Source organism: Lepidochelys kempii, chromosome 1 (genome assembly GCF_965140285.1).
Source record: "Lepidochelys kempii isolate rLepKem1 chromosome 1, rLepKem1.hap1, whole genome shotgun sequence".
In the NCBI taxonomy this organism is placed as follows: Eukaryota; Metazoa; Chordata; order Testudines; family Cheloniidae; genus Lepidochelys; species Lepidochelys kempii.
Window position 1 is genome coordinate 268,139,898 of NC_136380.1, and position 24,721 is coordinate 268,164,618.

Here is a 24,721-nt window from a genome sequence, read left to right on the forward strand (position 1 = left end):
GAGTATGTTGATGATTTGGCACTTGTAACTCAGGTCCATAGCTTTAAAGAACTTGACGTGACCCTTACATCAGACCATAAGATCCTGGAAGAGTACTTCCAAAAGTGGGAGCTGAGAACAAATCCAAGCAAAGCTGCAGTCTCTACTTTCCACCTTGACAACAGAATCACACAAAACACTTGGTCAAGTTTTATGGTGAAGCTATGCATTATGACCCAAAGCCAACATATCTTGGTATCATTTTTGACTGTACACTGACCTTTCATGACCACCTCAAGAGAGCAGCCTCTAAAGTGAAGACTCATGTCAATATTATTCAGAATTTGAGGGAACAAGCTGGGGATAAACTGCCCCAGTGCTATGAACATCAGCTTTGGCCCTGGTGTCCTCAGTGGCAGAGTACTGTGTGCCAGTGTGGACAAGAAGCTGCCATATCCAACTTGTGGCTAGGCAGCTGAATCAGAAAACGTGAATCAACACAGAAACTTTAAAATCAACACCTCTACCATGGCTTTCTGTATTAGCAAACATTGAACTTCCATCGAGATGTAGTCACAGCACAAGAACCTAAATATGTCGAAGACCCAGAACTTCCCGTCTGGCAGATTATGGATAACATACTCCAACAATCCCCAGAATTGTGAAAATCACTATGGACCACATGTGACCACATTTCTCTGAATCCGGCCAGGAAGGGTAAAGTATCTGAAACTCATCTACTATTCCAAACAAGCACATTGTTACTGACCCAACAAGCTGCCCTCCCAGTTTCAACCTGCCCCGCAGACTTTAGACCACATTGAACCACATCTGAACAAAGCATGGAAGATGTGGCTACTTGATGCACAAGTGGAAATTAAAGACGCCCCTTTGTGCGCCCATGGTGAGAACATCCAAACCATCAAAAACATCATAGCACAGTGCCCCAAATATGGATTCAAAGGTGAACTGGATTTATCCACAACGTCACAGAGGAGGCCTTGAAATGGTTTATGGACCTACAACTGCATATATAGAATGTTGCTCTGCAGATGTCATAAGAGAGAGGTTCTCCATCTCCGTTCCTATCCTCCACTTCCCCCTCAAACCAGCCCATCCTGTTGCCTCTTTGGATCCTCATTCCACTACCCCCAACTTCCTGACCTAGTACTGGTTCCCAACACTTCTGCATTCAAGTTAGGTTGCTTTCGCCTTCTCCTCCTTGCTGTCTGGGCAGTGGGCACGAGCCAAGGAGCACTGAGAGCCCAACAGAAACCATTTCCTTGCTCAGTTCCTGTGCCCATGCGCCACAATGGCCTCTGTCTGTTGGGAGGAATGATGGCATGGAACGTGCTGCTCAGCCCCTGCAGCACCAAGTATCCACATGCTCAGTCATTCCATGGGAATGGCTCATGCACAGCCCAGGGGGCAGATAGGGACTGTGAGGGGCTGAAGCACAGTCAGTGAAGACAAACCTCTGTGGAATTTAGCTGCCAAACTTAAACACATCTCTAGTGAAAATATGTGAACTGTGACTTTCAGAGGCTCATTACCTGAGCAAATTTGGGAATTTTTTTTTTGAGACAGCAAAAGGCATGTCTCTGATAGCAGGGTGCCCCTTCCTACCTTGCCAAATTTCAAATCAATGCTCCAAAGCATGGAAGCACTAGAGCATCTGAATGAAATAGTTGTAAGACATTTTTAAGATGGGAGGAAACAATGTATTGGCCCCTAAACTCATTCTTTGAAATGGCTGAACCATTTTTGCTGAACCATTTTTGCTAAACTGAAATAAATTTAAAAATAAATCAGCATCAGGCAGACACTGAACATGGACAATTTCAGCCTACACAGGTAAAAGTTAGCAGTTATTAGCAACTGAAAATAGGGTCTTATAATGTAAAGTGTCAGGCAACCTTAACGAAAGGCTTTGCTACGTGTGCCGCTTCTCCTTATAACAAGACTTAGGTCTTGTATAGTGCTTTTCAGCCTTAGATTTCAAATCACTTTATATATGGTTACGTTTGTGTGGCCCCGACTGGCTGGGATATCTTTTCACTACAAAAAAAGGCGTGTTCTTAACTTGGTTAGTGATACCCGTAGAATTCTTTTCAAGACTATGAGTCATGGCCGGTAACTCCCTCAGTGGGGAAGTGCAGAGGCAATTTCATGAGGGTGAAGCATGAGACTCAAATACTTTATTAATGTTAGAAAATTCCTGAGACTGAGATTAGTCCTACACACCACTGCCGGGGAGTTTCGTCATTAAAATGCACACTAACAAGACTCTAGTGTCAATTTGTGCGCTTGCCATGGAGCTCCAATATGCCTGTCTCCCAGCAGCACTGTGAAGGAGAGCAGTGTGTACAGCTAGGTATCCTCAGTATCTGCAAGTTTTTAATAGAACAAGACTTCACAGCCAAAGTGAAAGCAGGAGCTCTTTCCCCAGCTGCTCCTCATTACCTGATGTTAAATGTATTTTGATGATGCACTGGCTCATCAGTGTTGAGCTGGTAAAAACAAGTGACCTTCAACCCATCTTGGAACATCTAACCTGGCCCCATTACATTGTCTACATAAAAACTTGACATTAAGTCACCTACTTCTTCCAGTGACAACAGAGGACAGCAGAAAATTGAAGTTAAAAATTGTTATTAACCTACTGGGTTCAACAGACACATGTGCACATCCCCCAAATATTCATTTGACAAGAAGCCTGCAAAATGCCAGCGATGTAAGGGTTCAGAACATTTCTGACAACATATCATAGTGAAGTTAAATTCTTCTATCAGCATGGAGTGATAGGTATATAAACGTCTGGGCATTTTAAGACTACCTCTCTTCTTATGTTCTATTGCAATGATAGAGAATTGCATCGATACACCAGGGGAGGTTTAGAAGGAAATGTGACACTACCAGTAAAAATGTGAACTGAAACAAAAATTACTCAAGAAAGAAGCATCTATAACCTTTGTTTCAAAGAATCTGCATTAAGCCTGAAGAGAGGAAATAATAAGCAATGAAAGGAGTCTTTGTTATGTAGTGATTTCAAAGCTCTGCCAAAATGTCAAATAATCCATTTAATCAATCAGAAAATTTAAAAAATGTTGTAAATTCTCAAGGTAGCTTGAGGTTATAGCTCTGCCAAATAATTTCACTACTTGCATCAAGCTTATGTCACAATAGCAATTACTTAATAATTCATTTTTGTCTAACAGCACTGATGTAAAAATACAATTCAGTTTCCAAATTATTTGCAGCTGTGCTCATATTTGAATCCAGCACATGCTACTCTAAGGAGAGTTAACATTAGCTGCTTGGACCACTGCTGTAATGAATTTTATTTTTATTAGCAAACTACACCTATCAGAAGTGCTTGTTAACTGAAGAGAACAAGAAAAGTATTCTTTAAAACATAGCTTCATGTGATCATATTACAGAAGGGAGGCATAATCTGTTTTGTCAATGTGGGCTTGATCTGACACGCTTTGAAATCAGTGGTAAAACACTCATTGTACCCTACAACCAGGCCCTCTCTGAATGCTTACATTTCCAAATAATTTACTCATTTATTTTAAGAAAGAATGTATTTCTGAGTTTTGTAATGCTCAGAATCCTAAACTAGCCTTTATACAATACTCCGAGTAACACTTTAATTATGAGAACTCTCCTGAAAGGAACTAGCTTCAAATAAATTTATTGGCATATAGACCATTTTTATTTTCAGATGTATTTTTTAGTTTATTTCTGCACTATCGCAAAGAGCAAATTGTACAGACTGGTTCCGAAAGTGAACGTTTGCTTCCAACATCCCCAATACAATTACAGTTCTAATTTGTCAAATGTTTAGTTAAATACAAATAGTCTATTAAATAAAAGAGTCAATGAGCAGTTCAGACTCAATGTTGTACTATAGATAAATTATCATAACTATTGACCTCCCAAATACCCTGCTACTATTGCCTCGAAATGAAATTTCCAGCCTACTTTTCCCAGGTCTCTCCCCCCCTCAACTTTAAATTAGGTTTTGTTATCCAAACATTTCTATATATATTTCCAGGGATTTTCTATTTGAATGTGTATTTGTTAGTTGCATGGAATACACATTGTCTTTGTATAACAAGATGGGTATAATCAATCCCTCCTCCCACACAAAAAAAACAAAATGGCATGACAGTCAGAAAGGAGCCATAAATTCTGACAATTGCATAACTCCGCTTGAATTTTTAAGGGAAACCATTTCAAAACCAAACAAAGCCTGACCTGAGTTCATAGCAAAATCATACTCTGTCCCAATGGCAAAGATGAAAGTGAACCTAAAACTGTAAAATACATGCATTGAACATATTTAATAGCAATATTACCCCCTCCTATGGTGTTAATGGAGAATGGGATTGTCTCTATAAAAAGCCAAAATAAATGTTAATTGAAGAATAACAAATGCACACATGGGGATAAAAGTTGTTCGTGCCTACTTAAGCAATGATCATGTGAAAATATATTTGTGACTGATCCTGCTCCACTGAAGTCAATAGCAAAAACGTCTATTAACTACAGTGGTTCCTAAACCGTTTTAGTTGGAAGCAAATTTGCTACAGGTTGGTTGATGGTTGCTCCCCCATTCCATCTATAGAATCCCCCTCCCCCTTACTCTTATCTGATCCTCCTACTGTGCCTCTACCTTTTTAAGTCCATTCCTACCCTCTCATTTCCCTTTACGTCTCTATATGTTTTCCCCCCTCTCACTTTTAATGTCTTTCTTTCTGCTTCCCGCTCCCCACCCATTCTCTCCTGACCGGCTTCGCGCTGCTCAAGGCTGGGGTGGCATTCACTGGTAGTTCTACCTGGAGCTATGTGCTCTCAGAGCTGTGCTGTGCATTGTGAGAGAAGAGATACAAAGCTCAGGCTGGTGAACTGCTTCATGATCCTGTAGCCCCATAATGCGATCTGCTCCTGCATCTAGTTTTATTAGGGTCCTCCATAGCAGCCACCGTGAGTGTTACAGGGGCACATTTGCAGGGGCCAGCTGGACTGGATCCAGAGCCATGCAGCTTTCCCCAACTCCACTGCTCCTTTCCTCCGCCCTACGTCCCTACAGCTCTCTCTCATTTATCCTCCTCATCTTTTGGACTAGTCTGGCTTCCACCAGGGAAGCACACTACGTTGATGATATCAAAAATGACCTACAGTAATCTGTTGAAGCTGTCCATCCAAGTTGAGAGCTGTCAGTTAGGGCTGTCATACTTACACACCACAACTTTTCCAATAATTCACGCCAAATTTGTTTAGTTTGGCCTGTTCTTGCTTTGATTACATATAGACACAAAAAAATCTCCTAACACTAGCTTGACAATTTTCTTCAAATGCATATTTGTTTCCAGCTGGAAGAACAGCAAAAACAAACAAGAAGCACTTTTACATTTTCCTCATTCTAATTACTTGGAAAACTAACATATTGAATATGAGGCATAGAATCATAGCACTGGAAGGAACCTTGAGAAGTCATTTAGTCCAGTCACCTGTACTCAAGGCAAGACTAAGTATTATCTAGACCATCCCTGACAGGTGTTTGTCCAACCTGCTCTTAAAAACCCCAATGATGGGGATTCCACAACCTCCTTAGGCAATTTATTCTAGTGCTTAACCACTCTGACAGGAAGTTTTTCCTAATGTCCAACTTAAACCGCCTTTGCTGACATTTAAGCTTGCTTCTTGTCCTATCCTCAGTGGTAAAGGAGAACAATTTTTCTCAATCCTCCTTACAACAACCTTTTATGTACTTGAAAACTGTTATCATGTCCCCTCCCCATCAATGAGAGCAGGTAAGAACAATATCTGTTATCCCAAATGAAGTTTTATGGTCTTTACCAGCTAACCAGTCATCTGCAGGTGTTGTTCTGATGGTACTTTGATACAGTTTCAGAAGTAACCTAGAAGTATTATAATGTAAATGACATCACAGCTAGAGTTTTAGTTTTATGTGATACATGAGCAGATAGCTGAGGTGTGGCAATCTAGAAATAAAAGCTTCACATCTCTATTCCGAGGAAGGAAATACTAAAACTAACTGCAATACTTGCTAACTCGTCAAATTATAAGCAGGGTGGATTGATTTAAATCAACAAGCAGGAAGCCATGATTTAAACAACTGATTTTAATCTCATTTTGCATATGGACTTTTTAGTTATTTCCCTAAAGAAAGGCTCATTCTCATTGGCTGGAATAAGCCTTAAAACATGTTGATTTGCAATCAAATATAGCATTTACACTAAATTTGATGTTTCTTTTTGTAAACTAGACTATACCTTGTCTATAAACATTTCTTTAAGCAATCACCTAGCTTAAAATACATGTAAAATTAATCTGAATACATTTGTTAATGTTTGAAAATGGTCAATGTCGCATTTCTTATTTACTAATGATCATTTTTTACTTGGGATTTATGTCAAGCCGCCTTTGGATGGAAATTGGAACACAAAATGTAGAAAAACAAAAAGTATTTAAAAATAGCAAGTTTATCAAAACGTTTTATGTTTAAAACTAACTGACTTATTAAACACAAGAAATATTAACCATGGTTTGTGAATTAACAAATTCTTTCTGGTCACTATGGGCCAGATTTTCAAATGATTTTAGATGTCTAAAAATAGCAGACAGTTGCTTAACACCCATTGAAACAAACAGGAGTTAGGTGCCTACACTGGTTCTTAGGTGTTTTTGAAAATCCCACTAGGCACCTATCTGCATCCTTACGAGCCTATATTTCTTTCCATCTTCCATTACAAAAGATATCAGATACTGAAATCAGCCCCAGAATAGCAAGAGAGAAAGACACATTCTGGCATCTGATGAAAAGCGACATAAATCCAAAGACTACATTCTGACTCTTAAAAATTACATTTGATCTGTGTTAAATTATGACTGCGAAACTCAGAATTCAAACAATCAGTAAGAAAGAAATTACAATCCTTTGAATTATGTTATAGCAGAATTCTGAAAATATCATGGAGAGACAAATAATCAAAGAAAAAGTACTGGAGATGTTTGGGACTTGGCAAATGCTAGTTGGAGATCTTATGAAAAGAAAGATTTGATTTGCAGGGAACATTTTAAGGAGTTCAAGCAGATGAGGAATGTTTACAGGCACTGGAAGGGAAAGTTGATGGCAGAAGAGCACGAGGCAGAAAAATAAGGTCTTGGATGGACATGTAGGATCTTGGGTGGATCAAAACGACTAGTAATCCACAAGTCTTTACAGAGAATTGTACAGAATGGCCTACCATAGTTGCAAACCTCTAGTAATAGAGATGTCAATAAGAAGAAGATCTCTTTGAATATCTGGCCCCATGTCCTTCAAGTTTTCAAAATTACTGGTTTTCATCCTCTACCAGATCGTTTTTATTCATAAACTGGAAGAAGAAAACAAGCTTTCCTGCCTTTTCACCTCCAAATTGGTTTCTCAACTTTGAATGAATTAATCCAAACAATGAAAATACTCTCTCTAAAACTGCTAGCTAAACTGAAACTAAAAGCAGTTGAGGCAAAAGATTTTCTGCACAACAGAAACTGAAAGTACCTAAATTTGGGAAGATGTAAATACCAACATTCGCTCCATTGTAAAGATGGAAAATAATAAATATATTTAATACAATACATAACATTGTGAAATATTTATAAGGCTTGAGTTGTTCTCAAAGGTAAAAGATGTTCTCCTCTGATTTTGTATATAATTAAAAAAGCAATACCCCTTAGCTCATTAAAATTTGAGGATGGTTCATTCATGCAGCATTTTAATTGTTATTTATTTACATTATTTTAATAGATTATGGTAAATTTAGACCCTAAAATAACTTCAAATTTAATTTTAAATGGGATTATTTTTATATACATATTAAATAAAATATTGATTTAAACAAATCATTGATTTGTATCCACTCTGTGAAGTGGTAATTCACAAAGATTACAGAGTCGATATACATATTATATACCGAAAACATTATTTTAGAAAATAATTTAAGGAACAGAAAGCTACAGTTAAATAATGCCAAAAGCAGTGTCATACCAAGCTCACAATGTAGCAACACCACTCAAATTAAACCCATTAATGAATAAAAGTCACTGAATAAACAAATCATAAAACTCCAGATCAGTATTTTAAATATATATATTTTATTATCAGTCATATAATTGAGATACCATATAAACATTTTGTCATATAGTAAAGTGCCTAGTTTCCAGTATCCAGCTAGTGTAGGGGTTTGGATGGGTAGGGGGGATGGAAATCATTCCAGACAAGATACAGGTAATGCTAGTAGGGCAATGAAAAAACAAGGTAGTGTCAATGGCCAGAAGTGGCCCCTTCAGTCTGCATTTATATGGATATTTGCAGTGCACACACCCCTCTCCCAGTATGGTCCTTCAAGCCATTAACAATTCCTTTGTTACATCCAGCTTGGATAACTGTAATGTACTTTATATGAGGTTACCCTGAAAGGCTGCTATAAATTTGTTAGTCTCTAAGGTGCCACAAGTACTCCTTTTCTTTTTGCTGAAGAGACAGGTAGTGCAGAACGCAACTGCTCTTTATTTAGTGGTGTTGGCCTCAGAGAATACATTATACTTTCTTTCAGAGATCTCTAATGGCTTATTCTTCACTTCCATGTGAACTTCATGCTGTTTTTAGTGATCTAGAAAGACCTACAGGATAGTGTTTAAATCCTGGATACCTGTAAGATTACCTAGCATGAACGCTGGATCATGATCTATATGCATATTTTGAACAGCATGAAATATTGTTGATATTAAATCATTAATCATCACACTAGGTATGAAACACATGCTGGACTCTGTCAGCATGCAGAACTTGCATTTACATCAACAGATTTTCTGTGAGCCAAATAAATACAGAATCTAGTTAAAAGTCTTTATATTTCAGATCCACAGTAAACTTTTTTAAATTAAACTGTGTGTTTCTACTGGAGAAGGCTGGGAAGCTCTAGCCTAAGTAATACTTTTCCTAGGTTCAGGCTCAGCAATTAAACTACATGGAACAGACAGAATATGTACACTTATGGTATAAAAAACAATATTCAACACTTTACTGGAGGAACAACTTTCAGTCAGCTTTGAATTTAACATTTCACCCCAACGACAAAACATTCCTTTTTTCTGACAAGAGACCACATTTCAGAAAATTGACTTGCTACTCAAATTGACACAGAGAAAAATACTTTATTTGTCATCAGGCAAGGTGTCACCTTGGACTGGAACACTGAACCCTTAGAGTGCAAAATTAAAAGATGGATTCTGATGAAGGCTTACAGGATTCATGAACAAACAAATCCCTTCCACTGGGGCACCAAACAAATATCCACATCCTTGCCAGAGATGTGGGAGGGAAATAATTTGGTGAGAAGTGATTTCTATACTGTAGTTACCCACTTCCTCTCTTCCACTCCCCATAATCCCCCCTGAATGGATCACTAAGGTATCCCCAAATTGCCCAGTTTGAATTTAATTAAAACCTATATCTACAAGACAACCAATATTTTTTAATCCCTGGGACAGTCACTTAAGATTAGTTTCACTCCCTATCCACAGGTGAGTTATTTATAAACCACAGGCACAAACAAATAAATACAAGAGACTCCGCTGACATCAATGGAGTTATGCCAGCAGACAAGTTGGCCCAGGTATTTTACAGAAAGCGGGAGGGGAAGGCGACATAGTGAAAAGGTACCATAGGGTCATTCTGGTAGCTTGGTCACAGGAACTAGTTTAAGATTAATGTTGTTTCATCATTTTATAACTCTCTTGGCATTTCTCTGTATTTATTTCTGTGGACAGATTTGTAACTTTAACTTGGGGGAACACACCATAGATTTTCTTTAGGTAGATCCAGGAAGCCACCACTCTTACTTTTTTAATGTTTTGCTATATCTCAAACGGCACAAACAAACCTGGCAAGGTGAAACCTTCTACCACTTATAGGGAAAACACCAGCTTCTCCCCATTGCATAAACCTGCTCCATGTGTCAAGAAATGTATATGCATTTTTCTAAGAGTGTTTGTATCCCCTTCTGTGCTCAATCCACAGAGGATAAGAGTCTGTTATAGGCCCCAGCCTGCACCTTAGCTCAAGCTGCAGGTATTTTCAGCTCTGGAAGTCCTGAGTTCAGCCCCTCTTGTTGACAAAAGATGGAGAGAGGCCATTGCATGTAGTGAGGTTTATACTGCATTCAAAGCAGAAAGGGTCAACCTTGGATTACCATAGTTTTGCACTGCACCAGATTGCCTATTTAAAAATGACATCTTTTTACTCAACAAATCTGTACCCTCTGTGTTTCCAGAGTCACATGTACTTATGTTAATGACAAAAATAAGAGTTCACAACTTTTCACCCCACTGAGCCAAAACAGAGTGTGATCTGGATTGTATTCATTCTTGTGAGAGTCATCAACAGGTTTATTTACGAAGTTCCAATTAGTCACACCTGTGCAAACCCACTGAGAGCAATGTTTTTGCATAAGCATTGCTGAGGATATAATGTGAAGACAATGGTGGTAGGGGGTTGTACTGCTGTAATTGAGGGCATAACTTAGCCTAAAAAACCCTTTGTTACTGGTGGTGCTGTGTGAAAAGGAAAATACTCCGCTTTATTTTCAGATCCCAAGTTCAGTCTCCAGCGTTGGCAGTTAGAAAAAAATATATTTTTACTTGAAAACTGAGCACATTTAGATCTCGAAATCATTTGGAGGCAATAAACATAGAGCCCTATAATGCAATTTATAGAGTTAATTTTCAGAGTATAAGCACACATACGTTAAAAGAGTCTGCCCTGTGGTGCTGAAAATGAAAAGGAATCCTCAAATTGCATATTATTTAGAAGTGACAAAAATGGAATTCAACTAAAATTTATTCTTAGGCAGGGAATAGGGAGGAAGAGAGAAAAAGAGACTAATATGTTATGATTAGTCCATCTGAAACTATTTAAAACAATCTTCTCACAGATTACCAGAAATGAGCTGCCATATGCAAAGTACATTCTGAAAACATTTGGGGGCAAATGACGAAGACAATTTTTATCTGTATCATTTTTCTTCTATTTTGGTTAACAAGCTCAGTTTACTCTCTAGGTAGTACAACCTCTATAATCTTGGAAGCAATTTCATTAAAACACAAGGAAGCAAATATTTTGCCTCTTAATAGAGGTCTGATTGTAACTTGCTTTGCAAATTACGCAACTATTGCTCCACAAGACAGTAATGATATAAACAACCTCTAACATCTTTGTAAACCAAAACAATAATTACCAAATTCAAACTGCACTTGTGATTTAATTAAGGTTAAAATATTTGGGGTGTTATTTTATTCACACTAACAATTATTTTTTAAAAAAACATGTAAGTTACAAGTGAGAAACCTATTGAAATACAGGGGGAAATATCTTTTCTACTTAATTGTCTCCAGGGTTTTATATCAGAAGAGGATTTGCCTATTTATAATTAATGGAAGTGTATCCCTTTTTTGAAAACAGACAAGAAATCCACAGTTTTTCAGAGAAATAAAAGAGGCAAAGTAACAAAAATATTTTTATTAATGTGCATTGAGAAAGAATACAGAAAGAAGGCTGTAAAAATAAATTAGTTATATAAGAATGACTCACATTCACAGAAGTATCCCACAAACAAAATGACACCCAAGACAGAAAGATATACAAAGATTGACAAAACTTGGATAGTAAAGCAATATATGGGATGTTGGCACTATTATGAACATTCTCACAGGTGCTTTTTCTGCCCTCAGAGCTATAATCCCTTGTCTTATTTCCAGAAGAGGAAAAGAAGAGAATGTATACTTTGAGAAAAACATGTCAATAGAAAAAGAATTATTATTTACATGCTAGCTCATCATTCATGTCTATTATTGAGTGTGGGAGTAAAAAAACCTGGACCCTGGACTAATGGGATACCTTAGTTTGTTTCATTCTTAATCAAGGTAGCAATAATGTGAATTTGGAAATTCACAAGTTGGGTTTTTGTTTTGTTTTGTTGTTTTTTTTAACAGTATTAACTAATTAGTTTAGCGTTTCATGTACAGTGTTATTTTGAGTAGAAAATAAAAAAAATGTATAAACAATTTAAACATTTAACATTGATGTAAAGGTGAATCAACCTGTTATAAACTAATTTCCTTACTTGCCAAACTACATGGGTGAGGGATGAAGAAATAAAATGCAAACATGGTAATCAACATGGTGACATACTAAATCATTTTCCAACAATTTTCAGTAGCTCTACAACTATACCATTTTCTATACTCATGGCCCCATCTTAGTTGATGATTTTTCACAATGTATTTCATGGCTTCCATCCCTACATGAGACTTTATTACTATCACATAGGAATAAAAAGCCATAAAACACTAGAGTGAATTTATCTTGATCAGATGCAATACTTATTTTCTTCACATGATTTCACAACCATTTCAAAACTAACCAATAATTTCATGCTACATTACTGAACATTTTAAACTACATTTCAATGACAAGAAACACACTGAAATTGTTACATCACAAATTAACAGAACTTTAGCCTTTAAAGACATTCCTACCTACAAAGATCAGGAAACAATCACAACACACAACCAATTAAGTCACTGAAAAAGACAGGACACCACAGAAAAAGATCACTTCCACATACATCTTTAAACACAGAAGGAAAGACAAGAGACAAGAGAAGCACTGGCACAAATCAAAACTATGAGAAACACTACCAGAATCCTTTTTTTTTAAAAAAAAAAAACCTTTCCCAAAGTAGCTTCCTGGCATGACCATCGCAAGGATGGACTTTGCATTGTAAAGAATTCAGACACCAGCACCATGGAATCACTAGGACATCTGACCTTAAATGGGGGGAAAAAAGCAATTTTCCCCATTATGTCACTTTACAGGCACAATCACAGGGCCAGTAATGTGGCAAACTGATCTCTAGAACTTATACATCCTGCCTATGATAAATTTACTAGGCATCCAATGCTCATATTTCTACTGATCAAATACTGAATAAGACAAATTATAATGTACTATTATATTCTAAACCAGACTGATTCTCTAGGACCTGGGCTGAATACCATTAGTTATTAATGTAATTACTATTCATCTTCTGATTATCTTATTACTACTAATTGACCAAGTTGAAACACAAGTCTCCAGGGTCATAGAAATGTCAATACAATAATTTAACTGCCTTTCATGGCCTTTTGAAAATAATTTTGCTTGTACATTTACAAGCATACTAAGCAATATCCAAAGTGTCTGAAAAGGCTAAGAGCATATACTTTAACTGAAATATTTTACATTAACCCATTAATTTTTATTTGCAGTTGACATTAGACCTACAAATTTACTCGGTTTTATTTATCTACTCCTATCCTTGCTTGCCTATCAAATCCTGTTTCTTGGGTAGTACAATGTGGATAGCACAGGAAAGAGCAGGAAATCATTAAATGAAAGGAAGTGCATAAATAAATTCAATTATCATGCATAAAACATGCAAATGATTTAAAGACTGCATATGAAACTCTACTTTATATTCATTAATCACAGGTTGCACTTTTGAGGGAGAAAGAGATGCTAATTGGGTCCAGATTAATGCACTCCCAAACCTTTCCATTTGTTTTTCGGTGAGGGTTAAATGAGATGTATTAAAATAAACACAGCTGCTCATCTCCCTATCTCTCTCTCTCTTTTGTTGGAGAGAGAGAACTAAACAACATACAGCAGGTTTTCCGGTATGGTGAGATCTGCCTTTCCTAGGCTCCTCATAACTGCATATCTCATACCTATCACAGCTCTCTAACTCCAATGTTTTTCCGAAGAACATAACATTGTGCTGAAAATGAGTACAAAAATAAAGTTTAATAATTTTCTTTGGAGAGTAGGGAAGGAAGTATTTGTGCCTAAGCAGGCTCTGTCCTTATCCTCCCCTGACTAACTGTGATGAACTGTTTTAAATTGCGTGCAGTCACTTTAAAAAAGATTAATTCGAAGTTGGCATGGTGATATGTGGCTCAGTTATGTGAGAAACATGGAATCATGAGAGGACTTGAGCTGTTTTGTTTTGCTCACCCGGCCAGCAGAAACTCAGCACATAACAGAAGTAATACTCTCAATTAAAGTTCACTCTCAGTTCCTTTGACAAATTCCCGCCCCCCGCAGCAGAGTCCATCTTGGAAAAAAATTCTGTGTGTGTTTTTTGGTTTTGTTTTGTTTTTCCTTTTTTCCCTTTCTAGCATATGGTATTGCTTTTCTCAGTTGTATACCCTGGTTGGCTGACAGCCTGAAGTGAAGAGAGAGGCAAGAGGTAAAGGTAGAGATTTAATGGGGTAAAAGCAGTGCCTGCAATAACAACAGAAAGGAAAGATGTGTACCTGGGGCTGATTCTGTCTTGAAAGAAAGGAGGAGAGATTGGAAGTGGACTTGGCCTAGAATTGTATATCAGAGGAAGGACCCACTTTGATTGTGTAACAGAGGAAGGTAAAAATAAAGCCAACAAAAAAGGTCATCAAACTAATTTCACACTGAAACGGATTGATTTGGATCATAGGCCCAAAGGGGAAAGGTTAGTATATTATTAATTAAATATTTCTCTTCCCTGTGCTTAATATGTATTGAAAATAAAGATTTTTTGGGGGAGAGGGGTGTGCAAAAAATCTCTTCACGTTCCTTTAAACTGCTTTGTAAAAAAAAAGTCTATCTTTCCAAACTACAAAAATTACAGGGAGAAGACAACAAAAATACATATATACAGACTTGAACATATAGTCACATATATGCTTTCAGACACACACACTTTTATTAACTGTCTCACACACTGATAACCTCTTTATTAAAATTAATTTTTGCATGTTTGCACATGTCAACTAGGTGTAATAAACAACAACAATAAGGCTGATATTCAATCTGTTAAATAATCTGGTAAATTCTCAGAGAGCTATTTAGTTAGGAAATATGCTTATGATATTCCTTGCTCCTAAAAGAGAAAATGATTATACAGTAACTAAACCCTAAGTAAGAGCTAAAGATATTCACCTCATGAAGCCATTTCTCAACTAGCCCCTTGGCACTTGCTGGAATTATTCGCAGCACGAGCTCTACTTTTTCATTTTCTGCTGACTCCATGTGAGTAATTTCTTTCTCTTGATTAAAAGTGAGCTTGGCAATTCCTTCAAAGCATTTACTTAGGTGTGGTTGGTCTTGGAGTGGATCCTTTGTCTCAGAAAGGATTTCTAAGAGCTCATCGTGGCACAGAAAGAAAAAACCTGAAGGTGATAAAAAATGAACTTTATAGATATTTATATAAACACATTTTATATCAATGCCCATAGCCAACAGATGAAATGGACTGTTTACCTTGGAAAGAATAGTCTTTTCTTCTCCAGATAATCATTCAGGCCTTTCTGAATGTCATCCAAAAGCGATTCTGCCTCCTTCAACTTATCCAGCATCTGGGGCTGTGAGATAACCCTCATGCCATTGGCTTCCTTCACTGACTCCTTCATTATTAGCCTCCTGGTGGGTGAGATAGAATACAGTGAATGTAATAACCATACTTCACACAACAGGCTCTCTCTCTCTTTTAAATTGAAAATCCCCTTATTACAAAACAAGGGGTGTTCTTTTTCTTCTACCTTTAAGTAGGACTGCCACATTCATTGCTTTTTACAAAAACGCAGCTGCTTTTTAAGCTACAGATAAATAGAATCTGCTAGGCGGTAATTCCACTCAGTCTGAATGCATTATTTTCTAAGACACTTTGCTGAGGGACTTTTTATTATAAAGTGGAATGAACAAGGAAAGTCCTTTTCTCATCTAATTATGACTGTGCTTTGTTCTGTACTATTAACCTACAATGCCAGATTGATCTGCTATTTTTTGCTTCAGCCAGTTCAATAAATCAACATGTTTTTCTGGCAAATTACAGAGCTAATTATTAAGACTTCATGGACTAATGATAAAAATAGAAATAACATAAGACAATAGAGAATGCTCTATCAACAACAAAGCCAGACAACACATCAGTCCTTTGCTGTGCACAGTGCAATCTCATGTTTTAGCATCACTGATTGTACTATTTGAACACAGTCTACAGGATTTTCTTTTAATAAAATATTGATCCACTATGTATGTTCTTCTCTGGACTGAAGCAAAGAGGTAAAACTGAAATGCATTATTTTGCAAAAATGTATAACTGTCCACCAGTTTACCGCTGCCATCACAACATTTCAATATTGTAAATCAGGAATGAAAAAATACATTCTACTCTAGTACTGGCAATAAGTCAAAGCTGCTGCTACACAAACACCTCCAAAAAATGAAATTTACAGATTTAGACATCACCGCAAGTTTCTTTTATGCAACAGATGCAGTCAACAACTGACAAAATATGATGAACGATGTGAAAATGAATGAGAAATCCTTTCTACTTATTAGTGTAAGTTTATTTTAAATACTTATGAGGCTGAAAACTTTCAGAGTGGTAGGAAAAGCTAAAGGCCCCTCAGAACTGTACCCATGCAACATTCATGGTTATAAATATAAAAACAAGCTTGTTAACACACATGTGCATTAAAAGAAAACTCATATTGTGACAGTCTTAAAATCTTATATGCAACTCAAAATAATACCACCCCGATGTATTACCATTTAAAATATTATGAGAGGGGTAATAAATAACTGAGATGTTGCCTACGTTTTTCAAAGCGCATACTGCAAGATGATATATAAATACAGCCAACACTGGTGACCTTACTTTGAGATTCTAAAGCTTGCTACTGCCATAAGGCATTTCTCAGTGTTCTGATATTCTTGGCAAACAAGGTGTCCTTTAGGTTGCTGGTCTCAGTATCAGGAGGCAAATCTAATGCTGTAGTACCAAGAGAAGCCTAATTTGCTCAAAATAAAGACTAGTAAAGACTTTCCATGAAGAAATAAACCTAAGTGTATTACAGAAGTTTCAAAACTGTGAGATTAAACAAACACATCAATATAAAAATCAATTTAGCTGACTGCACTGAGCAAATATTATCTTAAATGTATTGTTTTTTAAAAGCTCCAGTTTAGTACCAATTAGTTTAGGGTGGTAAAATACATTTACTCTGTGTGTGTGTGTGTGTGTGTGTACATATATAATAACTGTATTTGATGTTATATGTGTAGCAAGGATATTCACCATAGAGTCTAGATTTAGATGAGATAAACTTTGCAGCGAAAGAAAAAGAAAGATGCCACTGGGTAACCTTGTTTCCTTACAAAATAATTTTGGACTATCCATGTACCCAGCCTGCTTTCCGTGGACAGGAAATCAAGGCAGTAAAACAATGACCATGTAAAGAAGAAAGTTTTACTCAACGGGGGGCAGTTATTTTGTTTAAACTACTTTCAAAATGTAAGAATCAGTGCGAGTGGACTATTCTCACCATGTTTTATGACTGTTTTCCAGAGTAATTTGGAAATATGGCTGTCCTACAGATTAAAATGTACCCCACTATCTCTAACATTGCAAACATCAGTAGTATGGAAGCAATGTGATTAAAAATAAGATGTAAAATCTCCAATTTTTGCACAAACCCTCAGCTAAGCTATAGAGAATGAACTGGTTAGGCTATACTCTATACTAGTCCAGACTACACCCTATTTAGTAGAAACTGACAGATGCCAAAACACTGAGTGCTCATTGCAGTGACAGTTTTTAGATATTGACCACAGTTTACTAGATTCCATTTTGAGACCATTAAACATATGTTATAGGACATAAAACCATAGTAAGATTAGACTTGCAGTTGTAATGGTGAAATATGAGTACTCAGTCTCTCTCCCTCTCTTTTGACATGTCAAAAGGGGCTTCAAAACACAATTGATTATTAAGGCAGTGCCTCAGGGCCAACCAAGAATGAGGTCCCATTGTGCAAGGCACTGTACAAACACAGAGCAACAGACAGTCCCCACCCCAAAGAGCTTACTATCTAAATAGACAAGACACAGTGTGGGGAAAAAGGGGATAACACATAAGGAGAGTGAACTATGTGATGCCAGCAAAAGATTTGTTATAGTGAAGAAAAGTTTAGGGCAAGGGGTTTTGGTTTTTAATTTAAGAAAAAATGTCCTGGGAAATGCTTCAGAAAAATCATGTTCCTCAAAGAAAAATACACACTTTTCCTTACAGTGACTTCGTATTTTTTCTTCAAACTTTTACTTGATATTCTAATTCTTCTAAGGTATCTTGTTTGCAAAAAAGGGAAGTAGATTAAACAATTGGACATGCAAAATATTTTCTTACAAATCAAGAATGCTTTATAATACTATTTTACTCTTCTATATTGCCTTCCAACTGAGGATCTCAAACCACTTCAAAAATATTAAATAAGTAAGCCTCACTACATCCCTTTGAGGCATGGGAGCATGATAATAATAAAAAATAGCAATAAGAGTAATAGCAACAGTAGTGATAATAATAACTATATACATCAGTAAAAGTATTATCCCTGTTTTTACTGATGGAAATACCATGGCACAGAATGACTAAATGATTTAACTAAGAGGCACAACCACAGTATGCCAGACCTATATACAAAGCACAGATTTCCAAATTCCTAGTCCTGTGTTTTATTCAGTAGACCATCTTTCCCTTCACTTCAGAACCATTGGCCAAAAGAACACCTCAGAAAAAATCATGGTATAAAGTTTAGAAAACTACTGTTCTATAGTATGCATATATAGATCTAGCTATATTTACATTCAAGAGAAATTTTATCATTACTGAAAATTAAGGTAAAAGTAGTAACTGTTTTAGACTGATACAATTAAAGATTAAGCAAAGCTAAGGAGAACCTACTGCAATAAGGGCCCAGTTCTTCATACCCACTTGCATGCAGAATTTTCATTGAGTCCAAAAAGCAGCTCTGGAAAAAGAGGGTGTGGAGAGGGAATCAGACCCTAACTAGCTAACAACAACAAACTTACCAGTTCCTACTGACAACTTCAAAGTGCTTTCCTTCTACTGATATTTGGTTACATATATCGTGTGAGCAATACATGGTCACCAGGGCCTTTTGAACTTGCAGCCAGGTTTCCATAATCTCCTGCATTAGTCATGCTGGAGACAACAAACATGAAATTTCATTTGTTGCAAGCAATGAGGACTGTACGTGTTCCCTTACCACATCCAATAAATGCCATTTATACCACATATTAAAAATAAAGTGAGCTGTTACCAGATACAAATCACTCAACACCACTATATTCTTACAAAGTTAAAAGAAAGTGGTCTCAACTTCTGTTTTCTGCTCTACTTTGTGAAGCACAATGAAGAATGGGCCAGCACAGCTGCCTGTTTGTGAGTCTCACTTGGATGATTCACTTACTTACCAGATGACTGTGTCTATTGCATTTGGGCTCACACAATAAAAACTAAAGTGAAATCAATTTAACATAAAGAACTTTATGCTTCCCCCCCTCCTTTTTAACATTCTACACAGTGCAAGTAGCACCGCAAACTTTGAAAAGTTTTATATAATGAAAATTACTGAAGCATAAATCTCATAGGGTGCTGAAAACTGAGATGTAGCATGGAGATGAAATCTAAAAGCTAATTAAATTCAACAAGAGCCTCTCAAAAGGCAACATACCAGCTTAGCCTCCCATGCTAATATTTCGTGTTTGAAGGGTGCAATAAATGGAGGGCCTTTCATGGCCATAGTTTTCACAATGTGATCCTCCAGCAGAACCTGAGAGGGGAGAAAAAAAGATTAGATGCATGGATTACAGTACTGAATGGATGCCAAGGCCATGATAAAAAGAACAGATAAGTTAGGGCTTCTGAGGAGCTAAATTTGAAGCCAACCAGCAAAACGGATTGAACTTTATTACCTCTAGTCACTGCGAAATTCCCCAGGCAGTTGGATGTAATTTGAAAAGGTCAGAAAAAATTTTCCTGCACAGCATTACCGCTTCATGGTTTAAGGGTGTACATTTGTGAGATGTCTGCTCTAATCATTTTTATCGACTTGGTATAGAGAGACAGACTGACATACGAGGAGGCAAGCCAGATGGATCAGACAGGACCTACCGTTTGTTTCCTATTCTAAAATATCTTACAGTTTTCGGTAACTTTTTAGTTTGAACCATTTCAGCTTGTCCTTTGCTTTATTGAGAGAATATGCCTTATTTCTCTATGGCAGACAAAAAGGGAGAGAATGCATATGTCTCCTAGAGAACCTGGTGTAATTTTTTTGTATTTGATCTGGGAGTTCAGTGAACTCCCTATGAATTGGAAATATACATCTGAAGCCCAGTAAGTACAATAAGATTTTCTGGACAATTTTAGGTAGATTTTGTTTATCTTTGTTTGTTTTTGCTTTAAGGTGACAGTCCTCCCTGTAAAAGATTGTAACAATGACCTTCAACATATTCATAGTACAAGCTTTATAATCAATATGGCTGTTTTGCAAAAAAAACAATCAAAACATTTAATTCTTTGGGTTAGCATACACAAGAGGCTTGTAATCAATATGAACATTTGCTAACATTACACAGTCCATTTTTCATGCAATTAAAATGACAGGCGATTTAACACCACAAATGTGGTATTATTCACCCAAACCCTGAAAAAGTTTTAATTAACATTAGACTTTCTTTCACTAAGAAGTCATTCATCTTCCAGTCATAACACAAACACTATTCTCTGTGCACTTGCTCTGCATCCACTGCAGAGACATTTTTAACAGGCTTTAAAGTACGGCTGTGAGAGTTCATCTACTGTATTATGTTTATGGGACCTGCTTAAAGGCTCACTAAAACTGTTTCCACTTTGATAGGGAAGATATTTCTGTATGGCCATATTCCCTCCCCTTAAGCCCAAAACATTCAGAACAACAAGAAATTGCAAGTGAGAGGAACATACATCTTCCGACCAACAAAGCCTTTAAAGCAAGTCAGAAAGGGTTAGCTGTAGCAAGGAATGAAAAGGATTGTGAATTGTTCCGTTAATGGCAGTTGATACTCTCAGCTGAACTGGGGCTGTTCCTTAGAGGAAAAGAGACACCTGGGCTCCTAAACACAACACTTTCTTCAATAATTTAGGAAGCTTCAAAGGAAGACAAACACTCTTGCATATACTGGAGGAAACAAATCACATACGAGGGATTAAACCAATTTAACTGGACTCCTCAAATTCAGCCTTAAGACTTAGATTAGTATTTTATTAGCTGTCTGCTGTTGTCTTCTAGTCTTTGGAATACAATGAGAATCTAATACTTTAATGGGAGAGATGTGTAAAGACATGGGAGCCCCCACAACATTCTTTGTGGGCTACATAACAACAATATTTTGATTTTCTCTAACATTATTTTGCAAACAGAAGGACTGGCACAGAAATTAAGTTTCTGTTACTCTCTTGCTTTGAGCTCAGCCAATGATGAGCTCATCTGTTCTACAAATTTCTCCACAGGAAAGCTCCTGCATGCTGAAAATGAGGACTATTTATATATCACAATTTAAGGAGCCAGGTCTCAATTTTTTAAAAGAGTGTCCTGTCTACATATTTTGACACCATATTTTGTCTGTCCCTACTCAGTTTCCTCTTTGCAAAAGTGGCCTTCTTCTAGCCTAGTACTTCTGGTTCCTGTACATTTGTCTTGACTCCTCCAACAAGCAGTGTTAATAGCTGCAAAGAACAACAACTTCTAGAGGAGCGATTCCATGCACTAGATGTATTAAAAAGAGCTCAATGGCATTAACAGAGGTTCTGTTTCACTATTTTTAGAATTATTTGTTTTGAGAGCTTTGATACCATCAATAATGAGGTACTGACTTGTCTTTGGCCTTCAGCAGGAGTGAGTTGTGCTGCTCATTTATAGTTTTGTTCTTTTCTTGTTGAACATTCCCTAGAAGGCAGTGTGGGGCAATTGCTCCTATTCCCAAAAGGGCACTTTTATATGGAGTTGCATACAGTCCCATCTCTCCCATTTCCACAGGTGATTGCCACAAGATAGGCTTATGGCATTTTCAGTATGCTAACAGCACCCATCTTGCTCTTTCTCAACTGAGCGAGCCAGCCATTGGGAGACATGGATGGGAGCTATCTTGCTCAAGCTCGATCCAGAGAAGACTGAAGTGATGCCGTCTATCTAGGTTTTTAAATACTTGTCCATCGCCATTGTATCTGAGTGTCTCCATGCTGCGAGAAGCAACCAGAAGAAATGGTGAGGATGAAACACTGCCTGACATTTGTGATTCATACTGTGATCCCAGTGTTGAGGGCTGGAAGTTGAACTCAGCAAAGTTCAAAGCTGAAACCGGAAATAAGATGTGACTGTTTAACAGTGGGCTTAATCCATCACTGGGATAGAAAGATATGCTCTAACTCCGATGCAGAAATCAGACTGGTCCCTTCTCAAATTAAAATCTGTGAATCTGGGAGCAAAGTTAGATCCCCAGATGCTGCCAAATGATCATATAGGATCAGTGGTCAGGCATGCTTTTTTCACCTGTCAGGCCAGGAGATTGCAACCATTTTTTTCACATGCGGGCCTTGTGCTATTGTGATCTGTGCCTTTGTTTCCTGAAGACTGGATTACTGAAATGTGCACTGCATGGCACTTCACGTTAAATCAACCCATAAACCTAAAATGGTAGAGGTGGAGGTGGTGAAAGTGAAGGTCTGTTTAAGCGTGCTTCCTACTGGCTACACATCACACCAGTACTTGGCCATCTGCACTGGCTGATTACTGGTTTCCAGATGGAGTTTAAGGCATTGATTTTAACCTATAAAGTTCTAAATGGCTTGGGACCCTCCTACTTAAGATGTGCCTCTGTCTTTGTGATCAGTAGAGATGCCTGAGCTGGATCCATCTTGATTACAGCATCCTCTATGAGAGACCTGTGGTTTGGAACGAACTTCCTCCACTGCTCTAGCCCAACCAATGTTGTTCACTTGCATGGCTTACTACAAAGAATATCTACTTACTTTGCATGTAGCAGAAGGAGGATGAGGGTTATGTGGGGGTGGAGAATCTTTGTTGAGAGTTGATTCTCATGAGCAGGGTTAGCTGTTAGGTGCTAGTTTTATTGTCTCTTGTTAAAATCCTATAGATGGAAATAAATAAATGGCAAACCCTTTCAAAATAAAATGAAAAGTGCTCAAGGAAAGCACAGAAGAGACATGCAACTCTGGGTATTATACTGGGGATAGCTCAACCAGACTTGATGCCTTCAAAATATGTCCATTCCAATATTCACAATCACCAAACCATTCTATTTTAAAAATCACTCTGAGAAACACAGCTTTTTGAATCCCTTGTTATTTTTTATACATGAGAGTTGAGTACTTTGAAAAAAGTTATCATTCACTGGTAGTAATGTTTATGTTTTAAACAGCAGCTCACCCTTAAAAATAAATTAGATCTTCCTAAAGACAGATAATAAAAGTAGTTTGAAAAAGCTGGTGGACTTACTGTGTATAAAGATTTCATTTTACCAAATCTCTCATGTGAGCACTGATTCAGCTCAGGCACTGATATCATTAGAATTAACTTTCAACAAATTAGGTTTGGGAACAATGAAATGCAATTAAAATATTGTATGTGCTTCAGCGGGACATGATAATGTTTCATTCATGTTTAGAGGGGGAAAATAAAACTGAGAGAAACCACTCTCCTCCAGTCATTAAAGGAACTAATTAAAGCTCTTCTAACAAGGTAAAATAAGATTTTGTACACAGTTTCTTCAGCATTTCAATTTAAGATTCATATGCTTTTATATGCATACTACAGCTGTTAGAACAAGAATTCCTGTGTCTTTGTAAGATGAAAAACTAAAATAAACACCTTTCCAATCCATTTTCATTTTGTTAAGGACTTTCTCCAAAGCATGTTCTTTACTGACTTGGGAGCTAACATAGCTTAAATCTTCCAAATACTTTTCAAGGGCAATCTCTAAAACTTCCTCCAGAGAAGATCCTTCCTGGAGGGTCATGTGTTGAATCCAACCTAAGTAGCACAATTTGAAACTATAATGTCTTAGCATGAAAACAATTGAAACACTCTTCAATCTAAAAGAGAGTTACTACCAAATACAATGGACAGAGAAAAAACTTCAGAGATTCACTGCTTTTCTGAAAGCAAAGAAACCCCCAAAATGTAAGACAAGAAAAAAGACTAGCTAACAAAAAAAAATCCTATATGGAGATCTGAAGTTTGGCCCTAAATTTGACGAACTAACAGGTGAGTCATTTTGCTCATTCATTGTGGGCCACATTTTCAGAGACCTCAAATCAGCCTCTAAATTTATGCACCCAAACTTGCACAGTTATTTATACAGGTAAATAATGTAGTTTGTAAATGCAAACTGGATGTTCAGCTACCCAGTCTGTATGCCTCTATCTAGATTGTATGTCTAAATTCTATTTACCTATGCAAGTGAATGTGAATAATAGTAGATGAACATTTAGAGGCCATTTAAAAATCATCTCTGGGGGCTATGGGTTTACATCTTCACCATGTGAAAAAATCTACAGCTTCAAAAATGATAGAAATTACTGGGCTTAGTGTTATATTGTGATGGAACCTGAACTGATAAATTCTAAATTATTCTTACATTATCATATGTTTCACTCACACTGCCACTGCCTTACAGATGTTTTTAAAAATGCATTTTTCCAATTCTAAGCCTTCTTTAACTACCTGG

At 37.0% G+C, this 24,721-nt stretch overlaps 1 protein-coding gene across 3 annotated transcripts in view; it reads right to left on the reverse strand.

Moving 5' to 3' along the window:
• Positions 1-14,907: 14,907 nt before the first annotated feature.
• LOC140904998 (dynein axonemal heavy chain 12) overlaps positions 14,908-24,721 on the reverse strand; it is an 84,517-nt gene continuing 74,703 nt past the window's right edge. The window contains exons 9-12 of one of the 3 annotated variants that reach the window (XM_073327472.2): positions 19,666-19,764; positions 19,001-19,133; positions 15,392-15,550; positions 14,908-15,300 (exon numbers count right to left, since the gene is read on the reverse strand). In XM_073327472.2, the coding sequence (XP_073183573.1) occupies positions 15,276-15,300; positions 15,392-15,550; positions 19,001-19,125 (309 nt within the window). In that variant the 5' untranslated portion in view covers positions 19,126-19,133; positions 19,666-19,764 and the 3' untranslated portion in view covers positions 14,908-15,275. Of the gene's footprint in view, positions 15,301-15,391; positions 15,551-18,871; positions 18,940-19,000; positions 19,134-19,665; positions 19,765-24,721 lie in introns of those variants that run through there. The other 2 variants (XR_012156696.2, XR_012156697.2) reach the window with 2 other exon arrangements.